This window comes from Argentina anserina, chromosome 4 (assembly GCF_933775445.1).
Source record: "Argentina anserina chromosome 4, drPotAnse1.1, whole genome shotgun sequence".
Classification (NCBI taxonomy): domain Eukaryota; kingdom Viridiplantae; phylum Streptophyta; class Magnoliopsida; order Rosales; family Rosaceae; genus Argentina; species Argentina anserina.
Genome location: NC_065875.1, coordinates 14,538,228 through 14,558,949, shown reverse-complemented (window position 1 = coordinate 14,558,949; position 20,722 = coordinate 14,538,228). Strand labels below are relative to the sequence as shown.

General features: G+C 37.9%; 4 protein-coding genes across 5 annotated transcripts; all 4 read left to right on the top strand.

Moving 5' to 3' along the window:
• Positions 1–229: 229 nt before the first annotated feature.
• Positions 230–2,848, top strand: LOC126791511 (uncharacterized). Its single transcript, XM_050517969.1, has 2 exons — positions 230–402; positions 554–2,848. The coding sequence occupies exon 2, from the start codon at positions 575–577 to the stop codon at positions 2,477–2,479; it is 1,905 nt and encodes a 634-aa protein (XP_050373926.1). The 5' UTR covers positions 230–402; positions 554–574; the 3' UTR covers positions 2,480–2,848.
• A 2,887-nt stretch (positions 2,849–5,735) lies between these two features.
• Positions 5,736–11,230, top strand: LOC126791518 (uncharacterized). Its single transcript, XM_050517976.1, has 9 exons — positions 5,736–6,173; positions 6,835–6,896; positions 7,054–7,108; positions 7,401–7,499; positions 7,699–7,785; positions 7,964–8,080; positions 8,576–8,668; positions 9,879–9,909; positions 10,834–11,230. The coding sequence occupies exons 1-9, from the start codon at positions 6,078–6,080 to the stop codon at positions 11,010–11,012; spliced, it is 819 nt and encodes a 272-aa protein (XP_050373933.1). The 5' UTR covers positions 5,736–6,077; the 3' UTR covers positions 11,013–11,230.
• A 1,216-nt stretch (positions 11,231–12,446) lies between these two features.
• LOC126791520 (uncharacterized) lies at positions 12,447–13,257 on the top strand. Its single transcript, XM_050517979.1, has one exon. It carries the CDS (start codon positions 12,517–12,519, stop codon positions 13,015–13,017), a length of 501 nt encoding a protein of 166 aa, XP_050373936.1. The 5' UTR covers positions 12,447–12,516; the 3' UTR covers positions 13,018–13,257.
• A 1,508-nt stretch (positions 13,258–14,765) lies between these two features.
• LOC126791513 (probable E3 ubiquitin-protein ligase LUL4) lies at positions 14,766–19,454 on the top strand. Of its 2 annotated transcripts, XM_050517972.1 has the most exons (4): positions 14,766–15,455; positions 17,862–18,366; positions 18,849–18,992; positions 19,272–19,454. In XM_050517972.1, exons 1-3 carry the CDS (start codon positions 14,866–14,868, stop codon positions 18,954–18,956), a joined length of 1,203 nt encoding a protein of 400 aa, XP_050373929.1. In that variant the 5' UTR covers positions 14,766–14,865; the 3' UTR covers positions 18,957–18,992; positions 19,272–19,454. The 2 variants fall into 2 exon arrangements, with proteins under 2 accessions (XP_050373929.1, XP_050373928.1); XM_050517971.1 differs by lacking the exon at positions 19,272–19,454 and having other exon boundaries at positions 18,849–19,020.
• The last annotated feature ends 1,268 nt before the right edge of the window (positions 19,455–20,722 follow it).

Here is a 20,722-nt window from a genome sequence, read left to right as displayed (position 1 = left end):
CCCCATACCCATATCATAAATTGACCTAAATACCCCTACCTCACACACACCGACGCTCCTCCCATTGGCCCCCTTGTCGGTGCCATCCTCGTCTTTCTCACTGCCTCTCCCACCACACACCGAAGGGCAAATCCGTCCCCTCACATTAATTATGCCTGCCCTCCTTCAAGGCATATCACCAGCTTTGCATTGTGATAATAATAACACCTCTTTTTCTCCTCCTAAACTTAAAGCTCTAGAAAGACTGAAAGAAAGAGAAGAGAGAAAGAGCAGGGCTTTCTCTATTAACGCTCTGTTTTTGTTGAGGCAAAGGATTCCATATACAAAAATAACAATCAAAAAGCTTGGCTGCATTGTCCAAGAACCCTAGCCTAGTTCTACTCACCAAAACAAACACCCCCGGTAAGTAAAGCTTCAATCTTTTTCTTCACACCTTACTATTATTATATATACTGCCTCGCCCAAATCGATAAAAATACATTCTTGTCGTCAAAGCTAGCAGTTTTTTCAGTAATTAGCAATCTGGTTGTTTATTCATTGTTGGTTTTTGCAGTAGTTTTGAGTACTCTCTGAGATGCCAGAGAAGCAGGGAGCTATGAGTTGGCCTTCATCGTCGAAACCAAGCCCTCCTGTGCTTCAATGGCGACTTGGGTTGGTTACGGCTCTGGTTCTTGTGGGAATGGTGTTGATTTGGAACCTGGATGCAACAACTGTCAAGGACTTGGTTGAGGCCACCAAGTCTCAGCAGGGCTATTTGACTACAAAGGTTGGTGCTTTTTCTAATAATATTGCTCAGAATCATGAGAATTTGGAAGCTAGGACTGCTCACATTGTAGTTAATCAGACCCAGAAAGGAACCAACTTGACCCAGTTGAATACCCAGACGGGCTCTCAGAACCCTGTGAATGAAACCCAGAATGGGTCAGTGTCTGATCAGAATTTAACTGGGGTTTCTGTGGTTCCTCAGAACCCTATGATTGAAACCCAGAATGGGCCAGTTTCTGATCAGAATTCAACTGTGGTTTCTGTGGTTCCTGCTAGTTTGAACTGGGTTAGTGCTTATATAGAGCCTAATGTGACTAAGAGTCTTTTAGCTAAGTGGTTAGCTCCTGGAGGAGAGCCTTGTAGAGTTACAAAGACTGTTGAGATTGCAATTCCTGGTTTGGATAGTAAGGATCTGATTGAGTTGTCTGCTGGTGAAGTCTATGAGTTTGGGTTTCAGGCTTTGGATGAGACTAAGCAGCCTAGGTGTTTAGGTGGGGATTACTTTGAGACTGATCTTTCTGGGGAGTCATGGAAATCTAGGCCTGTTGTGAAAGATTTTGGGAATGGATCGTATTCTGTTTCGCTTCAAGTTCATCCAGACTTTATGGGAGATTATAATCTTACTATAATCCTACTGTTTAGGCATTTTGAGGGTCTTAAGTTCTCTCCTAGTCGGTTTGCATTTGATAGGGAGTTGCGGAGAATTCCAATCAGGTTTTACAAGGGCTCGGCTCAAATACCAGAGCTACAAGTTTGCAAAGAGTCTGATTTTGGAAGAGATGTTTGGACTGGAAGGTGGACTAGGCACGGTAAAAATGATGAGTGTGAGATTAGTCATGATGGCCGATACAGATGCTTATCACCAAGTTTTCCTTGCCAGAGTCCTTGGTGTGATGGTTCATTGGGGGCTTTGGAGAGTAATGGTTGGGTTTACTCCACACATTGTTCGTTCAGATTATTTTCAGCTGATTCTGCTTGGAAGTGCTTGAACAACCGGTGGCTTTTCTTCTGGGGTGATTCCAATCATGTTGATTCGATACGAAACATTCTCAACTTTATCTTGGATATGCCTGACGTAAAGTCAGTTCCTAGACGGTTCGATATGGTCTTTACAAACCCAAAAGACCCTTCACAGAATATTCGAATTACAAGCCTTTTCAATGGTCATTGGAATGAAACACAGAATTACCAGGGTTTGAATTCCTTGAAAGATGAAGGATTCAGGAATTTAATCAAGAAGTACTTCTCAGAGGACAGAGTTCCAGATACTATAATCATGAATTCAGGCTTACATGATGGTATATATTGGTCCAACATAAGATCTTTTTCTGTGGGGGCGAGCTATGCAACATCATTTTGGGTGGAAATTATGGAATCAATTAGGCAGAGAGGTTTGGTGGTGCCAAAAGTCTTTTACCGGACCACAATAGCCACTGGTGGGTATGCGCGAACTATGGCATTTAATCCTAATAAGATGGAGGCATTCAATTGGATACTGGTCGAGAAGTTGAAGCAAGCTGGTATTCTGTCTGGTGTGATTGACAATTTTGACATGACCTTCCCATGGCATTTTGATAATCGTTGCAATGATGGAGTGCACTACGGCCGAGCTCCTGCGAAGGCAAAGTGGAGGGATGGCCTCATAGGACACCAGTATTTTGTGGACCTAATGCTGGATCATATACTGCTGAATGTACTATGCGCAACCAGATAGGAAGCTGCTGCAAACATGTGAAGCAATTCAAATTTCTGCTGAATTTTTTCAACAAAGTTGCGTTCCAGAGCTATCAAGATTCCAGAATATAAAAGGCAGGCTCATCCTTGAATCCCAGAATGAAGGGCATTAGTTTTAGAGAGCTGCGACTTGAACGCCTTTGACGTGTATCAGGTGGAGCACTCTTGGGTTTTCATCCATATTGTTCATTTAGATTGAGTTTGGCATATTCTTTCCTGTTTATATATAGTTTAGAGTGAATTCATTCCCACAGGTTGTACATCAGGAGAGCTTCCAGAATATCTAGAAAATAATGAAATTTTTGTAAGAGCTATCATCGCAAGGTATCATATATTCTTATTACTTTTACATACTCCTTCAGCAGAGTTACCCTTTCTCTCTTTAGTTATGCAACATGGATATGCCATTTCGGCATAGCCATTGTGCATTGTATATCTCTAACACAGTTGTTGGCTTTAAGAGCATACATCAACCACCACCGCAGTACATTCAAACCCCTCCAACTTGTAGGTTAGCCAAAGCCTTAACCACAAATTTGAAGGGAAACCAGCATAGTAGTTGGGTATTAAGTGCTAAATTGGTAGACAAGCAATCTTGCCTTAGAAGTTTCGTTGATCTTGGTCGATTTTATGCAGAATTGCTGATTAAGGTATGTTGCCTAATGCCTATATATGCTTGATTAAGGTATTGTTAATTTGGTAAACGAACATATGCCAACAGCTCGTATTCAGATGTTGAAAATAGATACGTGAAAGAAAGAAAAGGACGAAGAAAAGAGACCACATGTGGAAATATGCCATGACTAGGAATAGAATACCCTTTTGTTTTGGCACCAAGTTCGTGTTTGACTTGCAATAATCACCCCCCGAAAAGCTAAAGGTATGAAATCAGTAGTGTAATTGGATTGATAGTGTTCGAATTAGTAAAGAGTTGATAGATTCTTCTCTATGATAATCATCGTGTTCTACTTTTAGTCTTCAATAATTAGTGCACGAGGAATTTTATCTCTCATAATGAAGATTTACCTAGACAAATTTTTTTTTTTACTTAGACAATCAAACCAAAGGAAGATAGGTCTTTGAGGTTCTTGACTGGCCTTTCGATCACGTTGTCAACTTACCGATCGAGCTCCACTTTCCGTCCAACCCACAAAGAAATCTTTGTTTCTTTTTAGAAAGAAGAAAGTTAATACAAATTTTTTACTTCCTTGATTCCTTCAGACATACAACTCGAAAACTTTTTTGTCGCAATTTTCCCTGTACCCAAATGATACAGTAGTTTCCTTTCCTACAAAACAATTTTGATGCAGCAGGCAGTTTTGAACACAAACGATGAAGCATCCTAGGTTGGTCACCAAATGACAATATTGTCTGCAATCAAGCTGTGCATAGGACGTGCGTGCTGTTTGACATTCAGCAGTTTAAACACTAATGATGAAGCATCCTAGGTCGTTCACTCGTTCACCAAGTGCCTATTAAAATTGTCTGAAATCGAGCTGCATAGAAGGGCATGGTGTTTGACATTTAGTACAGTGTTCCTTATACCAATTCTCCGGCCATCCTTACGAGTCACACATATCAACTTTATTCCTCTATGGAGGAGGTAGCTTCACAACTTACACAGCTTCAGAGCACCGATCAAGTTCTATCTTTTTATAATTTCAATTTGGGCATGTTTGTAGGTTATACTGGCGATAAGCCTATAACATCACAAGAAATTAACCAAATACTCTCAGAACCAGTGGCCATCCTGGATCGTGCTGTTTCACCACATATATTAAGCATGTGAGAGCTCTCATGAATGATGATTTTAGCTATACACATGTTCTAATGTCAAAGTGGTTCAATTCACTTCTTTCATACCAAAATGTGCCAATGTGGGCTTAACCAAAGTTATGAGGTAATGTGGCCGAATTCACTCCTTACATTAACTTCTTAACAATGTCAATGTGGCCGAATAAGTGATTTCTTAATTAATACCAACTTATGGGCCGACTAAAACCGTTTTGCAACAACTCACTTCCGCTTCAAAAGTTCTAATCAACACCTTCACATTGAATTCTCCATCCCATTTGCCTTGCCGAGCTTGCGAAATCAAAGTCAAAGACCAATCACATATTATCCACTCGCCAATACATCAGAGCCATATACGAGAATCGAACAATCACAATAAAAGACACTTTTACTTAAGAGGAATAAAATGCAAAACTAAGGGAATGATTCTGGGTTTAGAGAATTCCAGCGTTTACTTACATGTGATGAAATTGTAATAGGTGTGAGTCTCACATCCTCATCAGGAATTGAATCATTAACAACCTGGATTTGAAAATCCAAGGCGAGAGATGGGTTTGGAATTGAAACATCAAGAATCAACTTTTTATGCATAAAATATCCTCACATAATTTCAATAACTCAAAATTACCCAATTATATATTAACTTTTTATGCTCAAAATATTAGATAGTTTAATTTGAATGGAATACGTCACGGTGTATATCTTTAATTATATTTTCCTCTATATAAATAGTATACTATAAGAAAATAAACATATTCTTAAATTTAAAGACATAATCCAATAATTTACTTAAAAGTATAGATCGTTATACTCAAGTTAAAATGATCAAGGCTTTTTAGTAATCGAAGTAGTTTTCTTTCTAATTCCTTATGATAAGTAAAATAAACAACATCAATCGTTACAAAAAATGTCTCAATGGAATTGAAATTTTCATATATAATTCTATTCCATTTCTCATTCATTCCATCTTCTATTCTAGCTAAATTATATTCTAAATAAGTAAACTTGTCCTAAAAGTTCACGCCAAATGTACATGAGCCCAATGAGCTGCTCGGATAACAGATGTTATGGAGATGAAGCACAAGAAAACTTGAACATTAGCTCCCAGTTTACAATATAATAAAATGGTTATAACTTACGTAAAATTCTAATAACCGCTTATGAAAACATAAAATCTATGTTTTCTCATCAAGTATATCAAATTAACGTAAGGCAATGTGAGAAACATCATACGGTCCAAATCCCTAACAAATTTGGTAACTAATAATCAAAACTATCCATCTGATTTTGTTGTTCTTCGAAAAAATGGATCTCGACTCACTAATAGACAGTTAGACCTAACCAAAAAACCAAAGAAAGTTGAGAGTTGACCCTGAAAGTACCAAGGTAAAAAAAGGAGAAGTACACGCAATGCATAATAACCTGGAAGCAACCCACCAGGTAGTCATGAGAAACATCCCACATTCCCACCAAACATAAATTTGTCCAGAAATAACCCATGAAAACCAGATAACGATTTCAACTCAATCCAATCCCCCCTCAACCCAATCGGCCAATCCCAAACTCCAAATCAATCAAAGTGGCAATCTTGACAATAGAATACAGACCAACAACAAAAGTCCAGGTTTGGATAGAAGGAAAGAGAGGAGGAAGGTCACATAGTTTTGGAGGGACACCCAAATCTGGCAAACCTTGGGGGACTGAGGCCTCGTTTGCCGCTGAAGCAACCCAACAATATATACGACGACGACGAGGAGTGTCGGCCTTGGCGTCGTAGGATCTCTATGGCTCTCTCTTGGGGCTCTGCGCTGAGGATCACACTCCTCCTCCTCCTTCTTGCCGCCGTCGCCACCGCTTGTTTTACTCTCCCTGTTGAAAAGGTCTCACCTTTCTCTGTTTTGGGTTCTTCAAATCATGTGTATGATGATTGTTGGTTCTGCATTGTTTGAGTTTTTATTGGTTTATTGTTAATTGGCCTATTGGGTTGGTAAAGTTAGCTCCTTTGATCATTTGTGAGAGTTTCGGATATGTTGTGGTCTTATGTGTTAGTTGTTGCTATTGGGGATTTTGAAAACTATTGGAATGTAGCATTAGTTCATTTGTTAAATAGCGGCGGTGGGGGGAAGAACCTGATTTTGATGGATTTGGGAAGCTTGGGGTAAATTTTTGAGCTTAATTGTAATGGTGAAGTTAATATAAGCATTACTTGTTCTGTTTAATGCAAGATTAGGGTGTTTTGGTGTATTGGCAATAGATCGGCTTGTATCGAGTGCTAGTTTTGATTTCTAATCTGGATGGAGCTCTGTTTTTTTAAGTTCATAAAACCTTTTACCTTAAAATGTCGTAATGTGATAAAGTCCTACAGTCTTTTATTTATTGATTTTATCGATTGTATCAGCTGCAACTGGAGGTTGTGTTGTGGATCACTTCTTTGGGAGTTTTGTTATTTATATAGAACCCAAGATTTTGGCAATGGAGATGATATCTCTCTATTGAAAATGGTTTTTTTCTGCTAACTGATAAAATAAATGTTTCCTGCAGCTTTTGAAGGACTTCTTATTATGGGTTGATCAAGATCTTGGCCCTTGGGGTCCACTTGTGCTGTAAGTAAATTGTAGCCCTGGACCCGTAACACTTTCAATCGTTACTTGTTAGAATCCGTTGCTTGCCTACATGTTAGATTGATTCTCAAAGATTTTTTTTCTGGTGAGAGAAGTGACCTCGTTTTTTTCTAACTCAAGCTCTTTTGGTTGCATGCAGGGCTGTTGCATACATTCCTTTAACGGTCTTGGCAGTACCCGCTTCAGTACTTACTGTACGTATATGGCCGATGGCTTATTGTAATAAGTGTAGCTTAATTTCTTTAAGAGTGTATATTGCTTAGGTTTCCTCTTCGCTTAAAATTTGTGTTTTACACTGTGTTCCCTAACAACAAGTACATAATTCAAAAGGTTTTTCCTTTTTTTTCATCTTGTCCACTCTATCAGTAGAAAATCTGGCAGTCAGGACAGAAACCTTGGACAAAGAAGTAGAGGAGAGCGATAATATAGAGAAATGTTTCAAATAAAATTTCATCCTTATGTGATTGCTCGTCTTATATATTTCAGCTTGGTGGTGGTTATCTTTTTGGCCTGCCCGTTGGCTTTGTTGCCGACTCAATTGGTGCCACTGTAGGGGCAGGGGCTGCATTCCTTCTTGGCAGAACTGTAAGTTTCTAAACGCTGCATTGACTTCTAAATGTTTGAGTTCCGAAAATAGTACTTTACCAACTGTGTAAGAAGTTAATATTTGTGTTCTCTTTCATACTTATGTAATTTGCTTTTTTGCCGCCTATAGCGCATATATGTTATATAAGTTTATCTTTCGTGTGCTGCTACATGCATCTCATTTAGAGTGCCTATACAGATTGGGAGATCATTCGTCATTTCCAGGTTGAAGGATTATCCTCAGTTTCGTGCAGTTGCGATTGCAATCCAAAAATCTGGATTTAAGGTTTGGCACGATTCATATCTGACCTTCAAAAGTGATCGTATAATTTTAATATTGTATTTTGATGTTTTCCCATGCAGAAATCATAATGTTAATTCTTTTCAAGTCAATAGTCACTCAATGAAATCGTTGTATTGTTATATTGACATTTGGAAATATGCTTGTTTAATACTATCTGCAGATTGTTTTGCTGCTTCGTCTTGTTCCCTTACTTCCATTCAACATGTTAAATTACCTCCTGTCGGTGACCCCTGTTCCAATTGGAGAATATTTGCTTGCTTCATGGCTAGGGATGATGGTATTTTCTTTACCCCTGATCATTGTTCATCTCTTATTGTATCGTTCTGTGTTACTTGTACTCTATTATGATCAGAAGTGAAGAGTATGAATTAAATAGCAGGAGGCAGAGTGGATATTAGTATATTTTATCACCAGGTTTAACTTATAAGTTGAGCAATATGCTTATCGTAATGTCTTTATAAGATTGAAAACATTATCTGCGCCATTTGCAAGCTCTATTCATTTATTATGATTTGCAGTCATTCCCTATACTTCGTGACTGAAACATGCTACCTGTTTGTTGATCCTGGTTCACTGTGCCTGGATCTTTAGTTGGCCCAAATACTTCTGATTTCACATCTCTTATACATAATAATTTAGTGCATTAATGAGAAGGTTCTAATGGCACTACCAGTCTACAACATTACTGAAACATGGGATACATATAACAGGTCGGTCACTGTTGTTTGTGTTTTAACCATTGCTAATGCGTTTAAAATTGGTTCTCTGACAGCCGATAACATTTGCGCTGGTATATGTTGGAACAACCCTCAAGGATCTTTCTGATGTGACCCATGGTTGGGGTGAATTTTCAAGGACCCGTTGGGTAAGAGAACTCATTCTTTATCTTTTATCCACTAATAAAAGCGCTCATACATTAATTTTACCAAAAATATATTTCCTTGGAATGGTTTATAAAGACTAAGGATTCCAAAGGCTGTTACATTCATATGGTTCTCAAATAGCAAAACCTTTTTTTTTTGTTTAATATGAGGCTTGGGGTCATGAATGAGTTTTTCTTTATTTTCTAATTATCTGATACTGTTTGCTCTTGTGCCGTGGACGGACATAAAATTTGGGCAAAAATGCAAATTTGCACCCCAAACTTAGACATAATTGTCAGTTTGCACACCAAACTTGCATTTGAGTCAATTTGCCTCCTAAACTTGATAAAAATTGCCGATTTGCACTACATCTGTTAAATTTAATGTTTTCCATCCAATTTTAAGTCACATGTCATGCATTTGAGGGGCAGTATTGTCATTATAAATGTTTTTTTTTTCGAAACATGTTATTGATTTATATCTCTACTACTATAAAGGCAACACCCAAAAGCTTCACTAAATTATGAACTACCAATTTTACCATTCTCTAACTTTACAGAAGGACAATTATGTAAAATACAGATGTTTTACTAATGTGTTTTACCAAAACTATCCTTCATAAGAAACCGAATTACATAAAATGATGGGCTTTTTAGAATGATGGGTTTTAAGAATCAAGAATACACTTCAAATTAAATTCATAGAAAATTAAAAATAAATGTGTACATATAAATATATATATATATATATATACACAACACACTATATTTGAATGGGTGAGTATGTTGAACATATAATTCGAAGTCGGGTTAAGTATGTAGAAAAAAGATGTAAATAAAAAATTTGATTAAAAATATAATCCTTCTTTTAAAGAACATTTTTATTTGTTTTTAAGAAAAATATTAATAGAAAATGACAACATTACCCCTCATGTGCATGTCATGTGACACAAAATTATATAGAAAACAGTTAAATTTAACGGATGAGGTGCAAATCGGCAATTTTTACCATGTTTAGGAGGTAAATTGACTCAAATACAAGTTCATGGTGCAAATTGACAATTTCAGCCAAATTTAGGGTGTATTTTGGCAATTTTGCCTATAATTTGATATGGTAAATATTTTTTTTTGAATTAGGCTTGGGCTGTGGATGATAATCATTCCATATTCTCATTTTCTGATATGTGCACACTCTTTCATGTTGTTTATGCAGGCTGTCATCATACTGGGCCTTCTTGTCTCTGGTAAGTTGCAATATTTGACATCCATGAAGCACCTTATATTACCTCTCCTTGTTCTTTCCTATTGGGTTGGGGTCAGGAACTTCTATGCCCGGACAAATAGGGTTCTGTCTATGAAGACTTAATCTTTTTTCCAGATTGATATAGCAATATATGCCACTAGCAGAAGAACAAAAGAAACAAATTAGCATAAAGATACACAGTATAGGGTTATTGTGATGCCTTAGAGAGGAAACTCTGATTTTTGGACTTCGTAAGTAGTCCCTTCTGTCTCAAACCAAAATCTGTTCAGTGTCAGCTATGAACTTGTATTCATCTCAAGTTATCCCTTTTGTTAACTCAAACCATGGAGAACTGCGGGGTGTTCATGTACGGGTGATATTTCTCTGAGAAACTGACATCTAAAAAATGAGTGACCTGCTTGCAAAGTGACTTGCATTGTCAAGATAAAGCACAAGATTTTGTTTATAGAGAGAGCAAAAAATGTAGGTGAGTAAGTGTGGTAGTTGGAGGCAAGAGGAGAAAAGGAGAGTGACCATTTTAATTTGAAGGCTAGTGTCTTTTAGCACAGTTTGCATGCACGACACTTTTTATAATCAATATTCTGGACTGAAATGCAAATTAACACGTGTTCATGAGCTTTTCATGTATAATCCATCAGTTATCTGAGATAATAGAGAAGATTATTTGAAATAAACCCAGCTTTAAAACGGTATTATCAACTTTAAGCTTAGGAGATATTAAAATTCTTTCAGGGTTCATGCGTAAGTTTTGTAATTCCCCTAAAATAATGGAATAAGCCAAAAGTTTTGTTGAATATTCACATTTGCTCTGCACATTAGTAGTAAGAGTAAAGATATTTAAATGTGTGTACCTGTATTGGAGTCTATAGTTGTCTTACTTTCCTTTTCTCTGGCTTGTTTACAGTGATCTTAATGTATCTTGTTACAAGAGTTGCCAAGGCTGCTTTGGAAAAAGCTTTGGCTGAAAATGAGGATCTTGATATTATAGCGCCACCGGAGTTACCTGTTTCTGATACACCTAGTCATCTCGACCAGCCACTTTTAATCAAGATAGATCCCGTTGACAACTGTCATGAAAAATGAAATCCATTTTCTCTGTAAATTCTTTAACCTTCTTTCACCGTGCTATTCCTAATTTATACTCCAAGATGTGATACTTTTTATTTGACTTGTACAACAGTATCCCCATCTTTCTAGATTGTAATTTTGGACAAGCACGCTAATATGACCATAAAGATTAAGTGTTCAGTGTAGTTTGTGTTTCCAAATTGAAACAAGATATAAAAAGAAAAATCATTTGAGATCAATTTTGTGTGTTCTTTGCCTTGGTTGGTTTGATATAGCAACAGATAGTAAATTAGTTGTTCTCTTGAAAGTGAAAGGTATTATCTTGCTTGTCCCAGTCGCTCGGTGTTGGCCAGACCTTTTAGGCGTTTTGCTTCATTCTATATATCCCATTATTGTTTCCCCGCAGACCCAAATCTGCAATCTCCGTTGGCCTGTATTGAAATTCACAGAGCTTATATATGGCTAGGATTTTCTTGATTAACTATGTAAATTGTTTGATCTGTTAATATATAAAAATCTTAAAATGTGAGGTTTCGAGATAATGAAGAAAGTAGACATCTAAATTGATCTGATGAAATGCTCCCTTGCCTGCTGTTGGAACCAGGGAATTCAATCAACCTTCCTGCAATATATTATTTGTTTACAAAAGATTATACTACCATATTACCATAATTAGTACTTTAGTACTGCAAACTTTTTATCAGAACATCTGGTGTGGACTTCATTGTTCTCTTGTAAAGATTGTCCAAGAACAATAGTTGCTTCTACCATTAATTTAACATAAATTTCCTTCTCTCTATCAAACTCTTTGCGAAAAAACAAGATCATGATTTGTCCTGGTGTTGAAGCAAGGTATATCATTGAATATATGTCCATGACTCCATGTGATTCTCCAGAGTGAGACTGAGCTATGATAGAAAATATTATCCTTCTGTAACACAACTACAGAGGTAGCCTCGTAGTTTTACCAGAACAAACTCAAAAATCCACATCAGAAATCCAAATCTGCTTGTGGTCCAAATTGCTTGGTTTTTTTTTTTTTTTGGAAATGAAAATTGCTTGGTTTCTTAAGTGCTTATATAAAGCAGATTTTTAGGGCGAAGGTGTTTGTTGGAAACTAGAATTAGAGTGGATGAAAAGCAAAGTGCTTGAGACACAATTGGAAACAACATCATATTTCTAACATGATACCTCATCATTAGTGTTTTTGTAGCAGTGTGTAAGCCACATTTACTTCTTTCTCCCTCCAAAACAAAGGAAAAGCCAGTCTTTATCATATTTATTTGTTATTGTTCGCTTAAATCTCATCTTTTCCACCGTCTTGTGTTGAATCCCTGGCCCTCTTAAGACCCTACCAGTTCCTTAATGGAAGGGGATAAACTATAGTCCAGTTTTGCTACAATATTCTGTATGGCACTGGCATGGTAAGTAATAGTAGCTGAAAAAGTGGAATTTGACTTGGTAGAGGGGGCTTATATCAGTGAAGTAAAATTAGTGATACTTCTGCAGCACATAAGCAATGCATGTTTTCTTCAAGTCTAAGGTCACCAAACACTTGAAGTCCCTGAAATCAAAAATGCCCAGATTGTGCATTTTCCCAATGGGGGGATGTTTTGATGGGTGCAGAGACCACACTCAGCAATCCTCAGGGTTTGGCACTAGGATTTGGAACCTGACTGACCAGCCTGTGGAGCTTCAGATAAGAGTTGGTTCCATATTGAAGAAGGTTCACACTTTGAAACCAGGGTCCTCCAAGAGACTGAAGTGCAAGAGCATATACAAAGCTTACATGCCTGGAGAGAATGGCAGGCCAGATATGAAGAGCTTGCTGTATTACTATGATGAGACCTGTCACCCTTATGTTTGGATTCATGAGACTGGTGGAGATAGCATGAGGATGGTTAAGCAGCAATATATCAGTCTTGAAGATTTGAGGGATTGTGGTGAGATCAGAATCTTTAGGGATCATCATCGAGGCTGCTTATCGGTCCGGAAAAAAACCAGGCCAGATTTTTGCTGATGAAGTTTGTATGTTATGTGTTGGTTGTTTGCTAGTTATTACTAATTGGTGTGCTAATTTTCATCTTTTTTTTCTTTGGGTTTGTTTGATGGTAGCTAGTATTTGAAGAATTTAAATGTTATGTGTTTGTGTTACAAGAGGTACAGAGAATGGAGTTACTGCAGCAGTTTGATGTGGTTGTTCTTTATGGGATATTTGATCATCAAGAATAAAAGGAATGCAAAATGACCCTTTGTAGTTTTTGCATAGAGATATTGTGTTCCTGATTGAATATAGATGACAGATGCATTGTGTAGGATCTGTCAATAGGTGACTTTTTTTCTTGTTGAATTCAAGGGCACCTGGTATGCTGCGTGTTGAACAGGTTGCTGGGATTAAAGTTGATTCTTGATGAGTTTGTTTTGTCAAATCAAATTTTTGTTTGAGGGAAGTCCACATGAGCATTTTAACAAGCCTAGTCTTCACATTAATACTACATGCATAATGTTCATTTTTTGTGATCTCCAAGTTGTTGCCTCCATGCTAAACAATTTCAAACGAACTTGGTTAATTGATTCAGGGATGTTGGACAACCTAGAGTTAAGGTGTTAGAAGGGTGAATGTAGGGTTGTAATATGTGGGGTGAAGGGGTTTTCTGGTGAGAACTGAGAAGTCTAGGACTTTAGAAATTGTTGCCATTGCACTCAGAATGAATCGAAAATCACACTGACACAACTTGTCATGAATCACTCGGGAAATATAAATTCGTCTTTGAGGTTCCTAGTGTGATTTTGCCATCTTGAATTATTATGAATTGTGTTCAAAACTCTGATTCGCTTAGCGTAATACTCGATCTTAAATACAGAGCTCATTCTTCGATTCGTTTTCCTCTCGTTGGCATATCAACATAAGCAAAACATGATTATCTTCTTCTTCGTTGCTATGTAACACCTACAAGGCATAAAATCAGAGTACGCGACCAGAAGATATCAACTCTTGGTGCACGATTGTCGAGAGCTGAGGCGAACGATTAAAATGTATGGCATTCATGAGGCTACATTATCGCTACACTAAAGCACATTAATATCTAAAACTTACGTCACCGGAGCCTTAAGGCGGACGACGGCTGCCTCAAACCAACTTACACAAAAAAAGAATTTGTGCTTGCCCTAATGGCCATGTGTCCATGGCCCTAAAGCCATACAGTTGATCTTTGTGCCTAGCTTAGATCGCCTTGTTTACGGTTGAGATGTCTATAGAGTACTTTGTCTCAAGGAAGCGTTTGAGGTAGAGAAGGTAAGCAGTTAGAAGTAAGGGGGAAGGTAGATGAGGTGAATGGAGTATGCAAGAAAGAGTAGAGCGAAGAAGAGTAGCAAATTTGTCGAACATTTTTTATTTGTTTATTTTATGTATTTTTAAACTCATGTCATGTGTTTTTTCTCAACTCAAAATTAGATAATAATTAAGCAATTAGATACATGACATGAGTTTAAAATAATTAACACAATGTGATCAAATAAAGAGTAATCGGCAAATTTATTTTCAGAAGACGCCATTTCGGACTTACCGTACCCCATATTGTTCTTCACCTCTTAAAAAATAAGAAAGAAACACATGCTCTTTCAACTCTCACTGAGGTATCAAATGTCAAGTCGGAAATAATCAAAACTCAAAAACATATGCGTGTTTGGCAAATTCATAATATTGTTAAATCCTCAACCCCAGCGCGCGTTTAATCTAAATAAAAAACACGCTCCGATTCTCGCGACCAAACTTAACTCCATCATCCTTCTTCTTCATCTCCTGTTTTTCATCACAGTGGACTTTCCTCTCTCTCTCTCTCTCTCTCTCTCTCTCTCCTCCCCAAAAATGGGGCTCTCTTTCAGCAGCAATCGAAGACGAAACAACCACACCACCAATCCCTACTACCAAAACCCTCCGCCTCCTCCTCCCCCTCCGCCTCCTCCTCAGCCCCACTACCTCTCCAACTCTCCCTTCTACTCCGACCCACCTTCCTACTCTCCTCCTCCGCCGCCGCAAGGCCCTTCTTTCTCCTCCTCCTCCTCCTCCTCCGCCGCCGCCTACCCAGACCAACCCAATTCCGCCACCCCTTACCCCGCCCCCAGGTCCGCCTACCCTCTTCCTCTTCCTCTTCCTCCGCTGCCGCAGCAGGGCCACTACTGCTACGGGCAGTACAATTCTTGCAGCCATGCCAATCCCATGATGGGGAGGTTTAGCTACGGCCAGAATTACCAGCCGTACTATGGGAATCAGGCCAGTGGGTGGCCGGCGATGCGACCTCCGGTGCAGGCGCCGGTGCCGTACGTGGAGCACCAGAATGCCAAGAAGGTGAAGAATGATGTGAATGTGCATAAGGGAACTTTGAAGGTGGAGATTGATGAGGACAATCCTGATCAGCATTTGGTTTCTTTCGTTTTCGATGCCTTGTATGATGGAAGGTGAGCTCTTTTTATTTATTGGTTTTATGTGTTTTTGTTTGAGGATTGTTGCTTTTTGATAGATTGATTGTAGTTCAGTTTGTGTGTTGAACTTTTGATTGTTGTAGATAGAAAATTTGGGTCGTTTTTTCAGTTTCGATATTAGGAGCATTTGAGACCTGAGTATGGAAAAAGCTTTGTTCATTTGAATTTGGTTTTAGCTGAGTTGAATAGTCGTTGCAAGCGAGTAGAGGGCAACTGTGCTTGTATTGAAGAATTTGCTTGCATTTGCTGTTGTAGAGATCATATAGACTATGAAAGTATGATACAAAGTGGGATGTACTATAGTTAATTAATGTTCATCTTTGACTTTGAGTCTTTGGTGATTTTGTATTGCTGATGCTAGACCTGGTAACAAATGAAGCTCCCATGTATTTTGCCTTTCAGTAATTTTCCTTTGTTGGAGGATGACATTAGCGGACATGACCAGAGTTAGCTACGAGCCTATAACTGTTAGAGGGGCCTTTTAGATATAGTGAATCTTTGGTTCACAACTAACTGTGTTCCTGTGGACTGAATTTTGTTGGCAGACACTTTAGCTCTTTACTAGAAGCACTACGGTTTTATCTATTTCAAGGCATATAAATGTGGTGCCATCTCTTTTCATTGGAAAGGTTCAAGGGTTTCATTTTCTTGCTTTTTTTTTGGTTGTTCAGCTACTCAGTAGAGATTGGAGGGGATAGGGTTTAGTAATTTACTCACTAGTGTTCAATTTAGTGTATTATTAGCTTTTCCGGAACACTTTTTTTTTTTAATTATGAGGCAACAGTGAACAATATTATGAGAGCAACACTTTTAAATTGTTTTCTATAAAGAAGTGGTCGCGCTGGGATGTGCAAACTTCCCTTTGAAAAGTGTTATTGTTATAAGAAATATAATTCTATAAGCACTTTTAACAAGCTCCATCGCTGTGTTTATGTTAAGACTTCTGTAAGATATTATGTCTACAGAGCAATATGTGTAGGTTATTAAGAAACACTAAGTAATGTAATTATATATTAGTCTTTCATCTATTTGCTTCTGTCCTTTTTTTATGTGATGTATGAAAGACTTGTTGGAGTCTGTTGTTCTTCTACAATTACTCTTCACAACTGTTCTTTTCAGGGGTTGTAGAACCAAGCATCATAAATGTTGTTCCTCCTTTTGCTGATGTCGTTTTGGTCTATAAATACAATTGCAAGTAGAGATCTAATCTGTTTCCATGTATGGTAAAAGACTGCAGTTGAAGCATCAAGCTGTGTATGACAATTTAGTCATTGGATTGTCTTGCATAATTTACGTGGTTCTCACCAAACAGGGTATTTTTAAATTTTTTGGGGGCTGATGCTTGTGTGATGTGGAAGGTCATGTGGGAAGGTGCCTAGGTTGCTTGCATTGCTGTTGAAACATTTTATGTGCACTAACATTCACATGAGTGATAAGAGCTGCAGTCCAAAGTAGCCCATGTGTTTTTTCCTAAGATGGTTTCTTAGAGTAAGGTGTTCCGGTAAGGATAGGGAATCCTTATGATGATGGTTTACCTGTAATCCTTGTTGATTACAGAGCAGGAGGAGGTTTTTACAGCCTACCACTATTAGGAATAGGATTCCTATTTGGTGAGGAAACTTGTTTGTCCTTATGGCTATATAAGGAAGGGTAATGCTCTAGGTTTAGGCATCGCATAGACAAAGAGCAAAGTGTGTTCCATTCTTGGTTAGAGGGTGAAGAGAGGGCAGTGAGGAGAGAGATAGGAAGAGAAGAGAGTCCTTGTTTTCGTAGTCTTTCTTGTGTACCCATTATTAATATAGTGGAAGTGTGTGTTTCTGTCCGGTGGATGTAGGCAAAGCTATTTGCTGAACCACCTTAAATCTGTGTTCTTGTGTTCTTTATTTTGTGGTTGTTTCTCTTGGTTTGTTGTGCTTGTTCTGGTTCTCTGACACACTTTTTGACCGATTCACAACAAGTGGGAAGGTGCCTAGGTTGCTTGCATTGCTGTTGAAACATTTTATGTGCACTAACATTCGCATGAGTCATAAGAGCTGCAGTCCAAAGTAGACCTACGTAATAGAGTTAAAAATATATGTTTACCATAATTGTGATTGTTGAGTATGCATGTGGCACTAAATTTAAGCTGATATATTGAGCACGAAGAAAGTAAGTGGGTTATGTTTTGATCGCCTGCTTATTGGCCATGGTCATGATTGTACTAGTCAACAGGACTTATACCCCAGAATAGTATGTCAACAATTTTCAGAGGCTGTTGGTGTTTTTGGTTCCCAAGTATGATCAATACGTATATATGTTTTGACTAGACCTACAATCTTCATTGCTATTTGGCACATCTGAAATTCTTATCTAATTATCTCAGTCATGTCTTCTTGTTGACAGCATTACTATTCTCTACTTTGCCAAGGAAGAGGCAGATTGTAGATTTATTCCTCTATTTCCTGAAGCATTTACATCGGTGGTAGTTCCCTTCCAGAAGGGAGTAGGCCAGAAATTTCGTCAACCCTCTGGAACAGGCATTGATTTAGGCTTCTTTGAGTTGGATGATCTTTCAAAACCCTCACCTGGAGAAGACATATTCCCACTTGTAATATCTGCTGAATCTTCGCCGCCTGACTCAGTTGATCATATTGGTGAGCCTGTCTCAGATGCACCTCCTCGTATGCAAATTACTCAAGCTGTCCTAGAAAAGAATAGTGGTGAACCTTTCCAAGTGAAAGTGATTAAGCAAATACTATGGATTGATGAAGTTCGCTATGAGCTACGTGAGATATATGGGATTGCAACCTCAGCAGTGGAAGGCTTTGATGACAATGACCCTGGGAAGGAGTGTGTAATTTGCATGACCGAACCAAAAGATACTGCTGTTTTACCTTGTCGACATATGGTGAGAATTCAACTATTACTACTTAGCTATTAGAAAATCAAAAACAAATTTAGGTAATCTGCACATGAGCCATTTACAAATGCTATAATGTTGATGGTGGAAGGCATGAGCCCTTTGAGTGCAAGCATATGTCATATATGAATTTTCTCATCATGATTTTGGGTTGTAAAGAAGTTTGCTTTTCAAAAATTTTAGTGTTCTTTCAGTAGTTGGTTATTGGTACAGTATCTTGTCATGAACAGAATTCAGAAGATGAGATGGCTCGGCCATTAACATGGTACATTAGTTTCCATAGTCATGTTCTAATTTCTTTGAACTTCCATTTTATGAGTTTCTCAATTATGAGAAACTGAATGGTGATTGAAATCTTTAGCTGCTTGGGAAAATCTAGAATGTAAGATAACTGCGCTCTTTTTATTCCTTTGATTGCACTGTTATGATGTCAGTTGTTAAACTTCTGTTCCTTTTCTTGTTTCTTCCAGTGTATGTGCAGCGACTGTGCAAAGGAATTGAGGATTCAATCCAATAAATGCCCCATTTGCCGTCAACCCATTGAAGAACTTATAGAGATAAAGATGAATAAAAGCTAGCTATGAACTTGTTTTCTCCATTATGTGGATGTTGCGGTATGAATATCAAATATTTTTTCCTTAATTGATGGGCAGCAGCTGTATAAATGCATCTTTTTTTCTTTTGTATATTGCAAGTCATCTATTGTTTTTCTGATTTTGATGTTTTTACATAGATGAATCTAATTACTCCTCGATATGAACTTTCTTAACCTCTATATACTTGCGCTGTGTGTATACCTCAAGCTTTCTTCATCTATTTGTCCGTCGGCAGTGTGTTTTGATTTACCTGATACAAACCATTGTAAAATATTGAAGGAACCTTCTATTTTTCAGCTTGCAATTAGATATGGAAAACTTTCCAGCTGCCTTGCCTGCCATTATACAACAAGGTCTTCAGGTTTACGGTTTGGAATCAAAAGCTTTCATTTCCCTGCCCTTTTATTTTCTTTATATCGAGTATGATGAACATTCTAGATGTTGGGGCTTCTAGAGAGACAAAAGCACAGGGAAGCATCTTTTTCAATCTGAAATTCAGCAAAGGAAAATATGGGATGGAATATTTTCCAGTGAAGTTTGCTAAGAATCTATAAACTTAAAAAGCTTGGGTAGGCCAGAAGAGGATGTTTCTTACATCTTATTGAACATCCTTTCAGTATTTCTTGCATCTTAGCTTTCTTTCAAGTGATTTTTGTCTCTCTCAGACTATTCTTGTTCTTCTGGCGGGAGACTACAGGTCTACAGTTGGCTTTAGTACTCTTTTCGACTTTGTTAACTACGGACCAGAGATCCCATCCCCGTTGTGAATTCACCATAGTCAAAAGTTTCTGAACGCTTCAGATTTGTATAGTACTTGGGAAGATCTTTTGGGGAGGTGGCTTATGACTGGAAGGCAAAACGTTAAACATGGTGGCCAATTAGGGGACCTCTTGCTGTTTATTTACGTGGTGAAAATTTATGGGGAAAGAAAGTCGAGGCCAAACTTTCATTATTATCTTCACGTTACAATAGTGTTGATTGATGGAAACCGACCACTATGTTGTCCTGCTGTGTATCACAAGCGTTACAGTGTTCATTTTAGGTAAGGACACCAAGTTCTCGATGAGAATTGCCCAAGTTAGCTATAAAAAATTCCCACATCAACACTCCTCTCTTCTAATTAGTCTGTATGTCCTTTTGTTGCTTCTGTGATCTTTCTTGCATCCTAAGAACTGAGAAGAATGTGGGTTTAGGGTTTGGAGTTGGACCTAGTTCTACATGGAAATTGTGGAGAGTTGTGGGTGATGTTGATGGATTAGAGGAACCTCTCTTAAGCGTACTACTATCTTCGTGTAACTCAAATATTGGGAAACAACTTGAGAGATACAGTTTCATAACTTGTTTAAAGTCGAGTTCCCTGACACACTTACATTTGAATGCAAATTTATACACCAGGTACATGTAGTTTCTCTTAATCTATTTACTTCATCTTTGAAAGGACATAGTTTGTAAGAGTTTGAACCATAGATCAATATATGGATCGTTCAAATTGTCAAAAAGCATAGGGTAATAGGGCTCCCTCATAGTCAGAAGTCAACATCTATACCTCCATTATTGTTGTTATTTACATACAGACAAAAGTCCATAGTGTTAAAACCAGAAAACATTTCCAGAAACCATGTGGGCATCGAAGCATTTTAGATTGCTGGTAAGATCTGAATAAATGACCTCAAAATCTGATTCTCTTTCATTTCTCCCATCAATCACTATCCACATACCATGTGGTGTGCTTCATGTGACAACCTCTG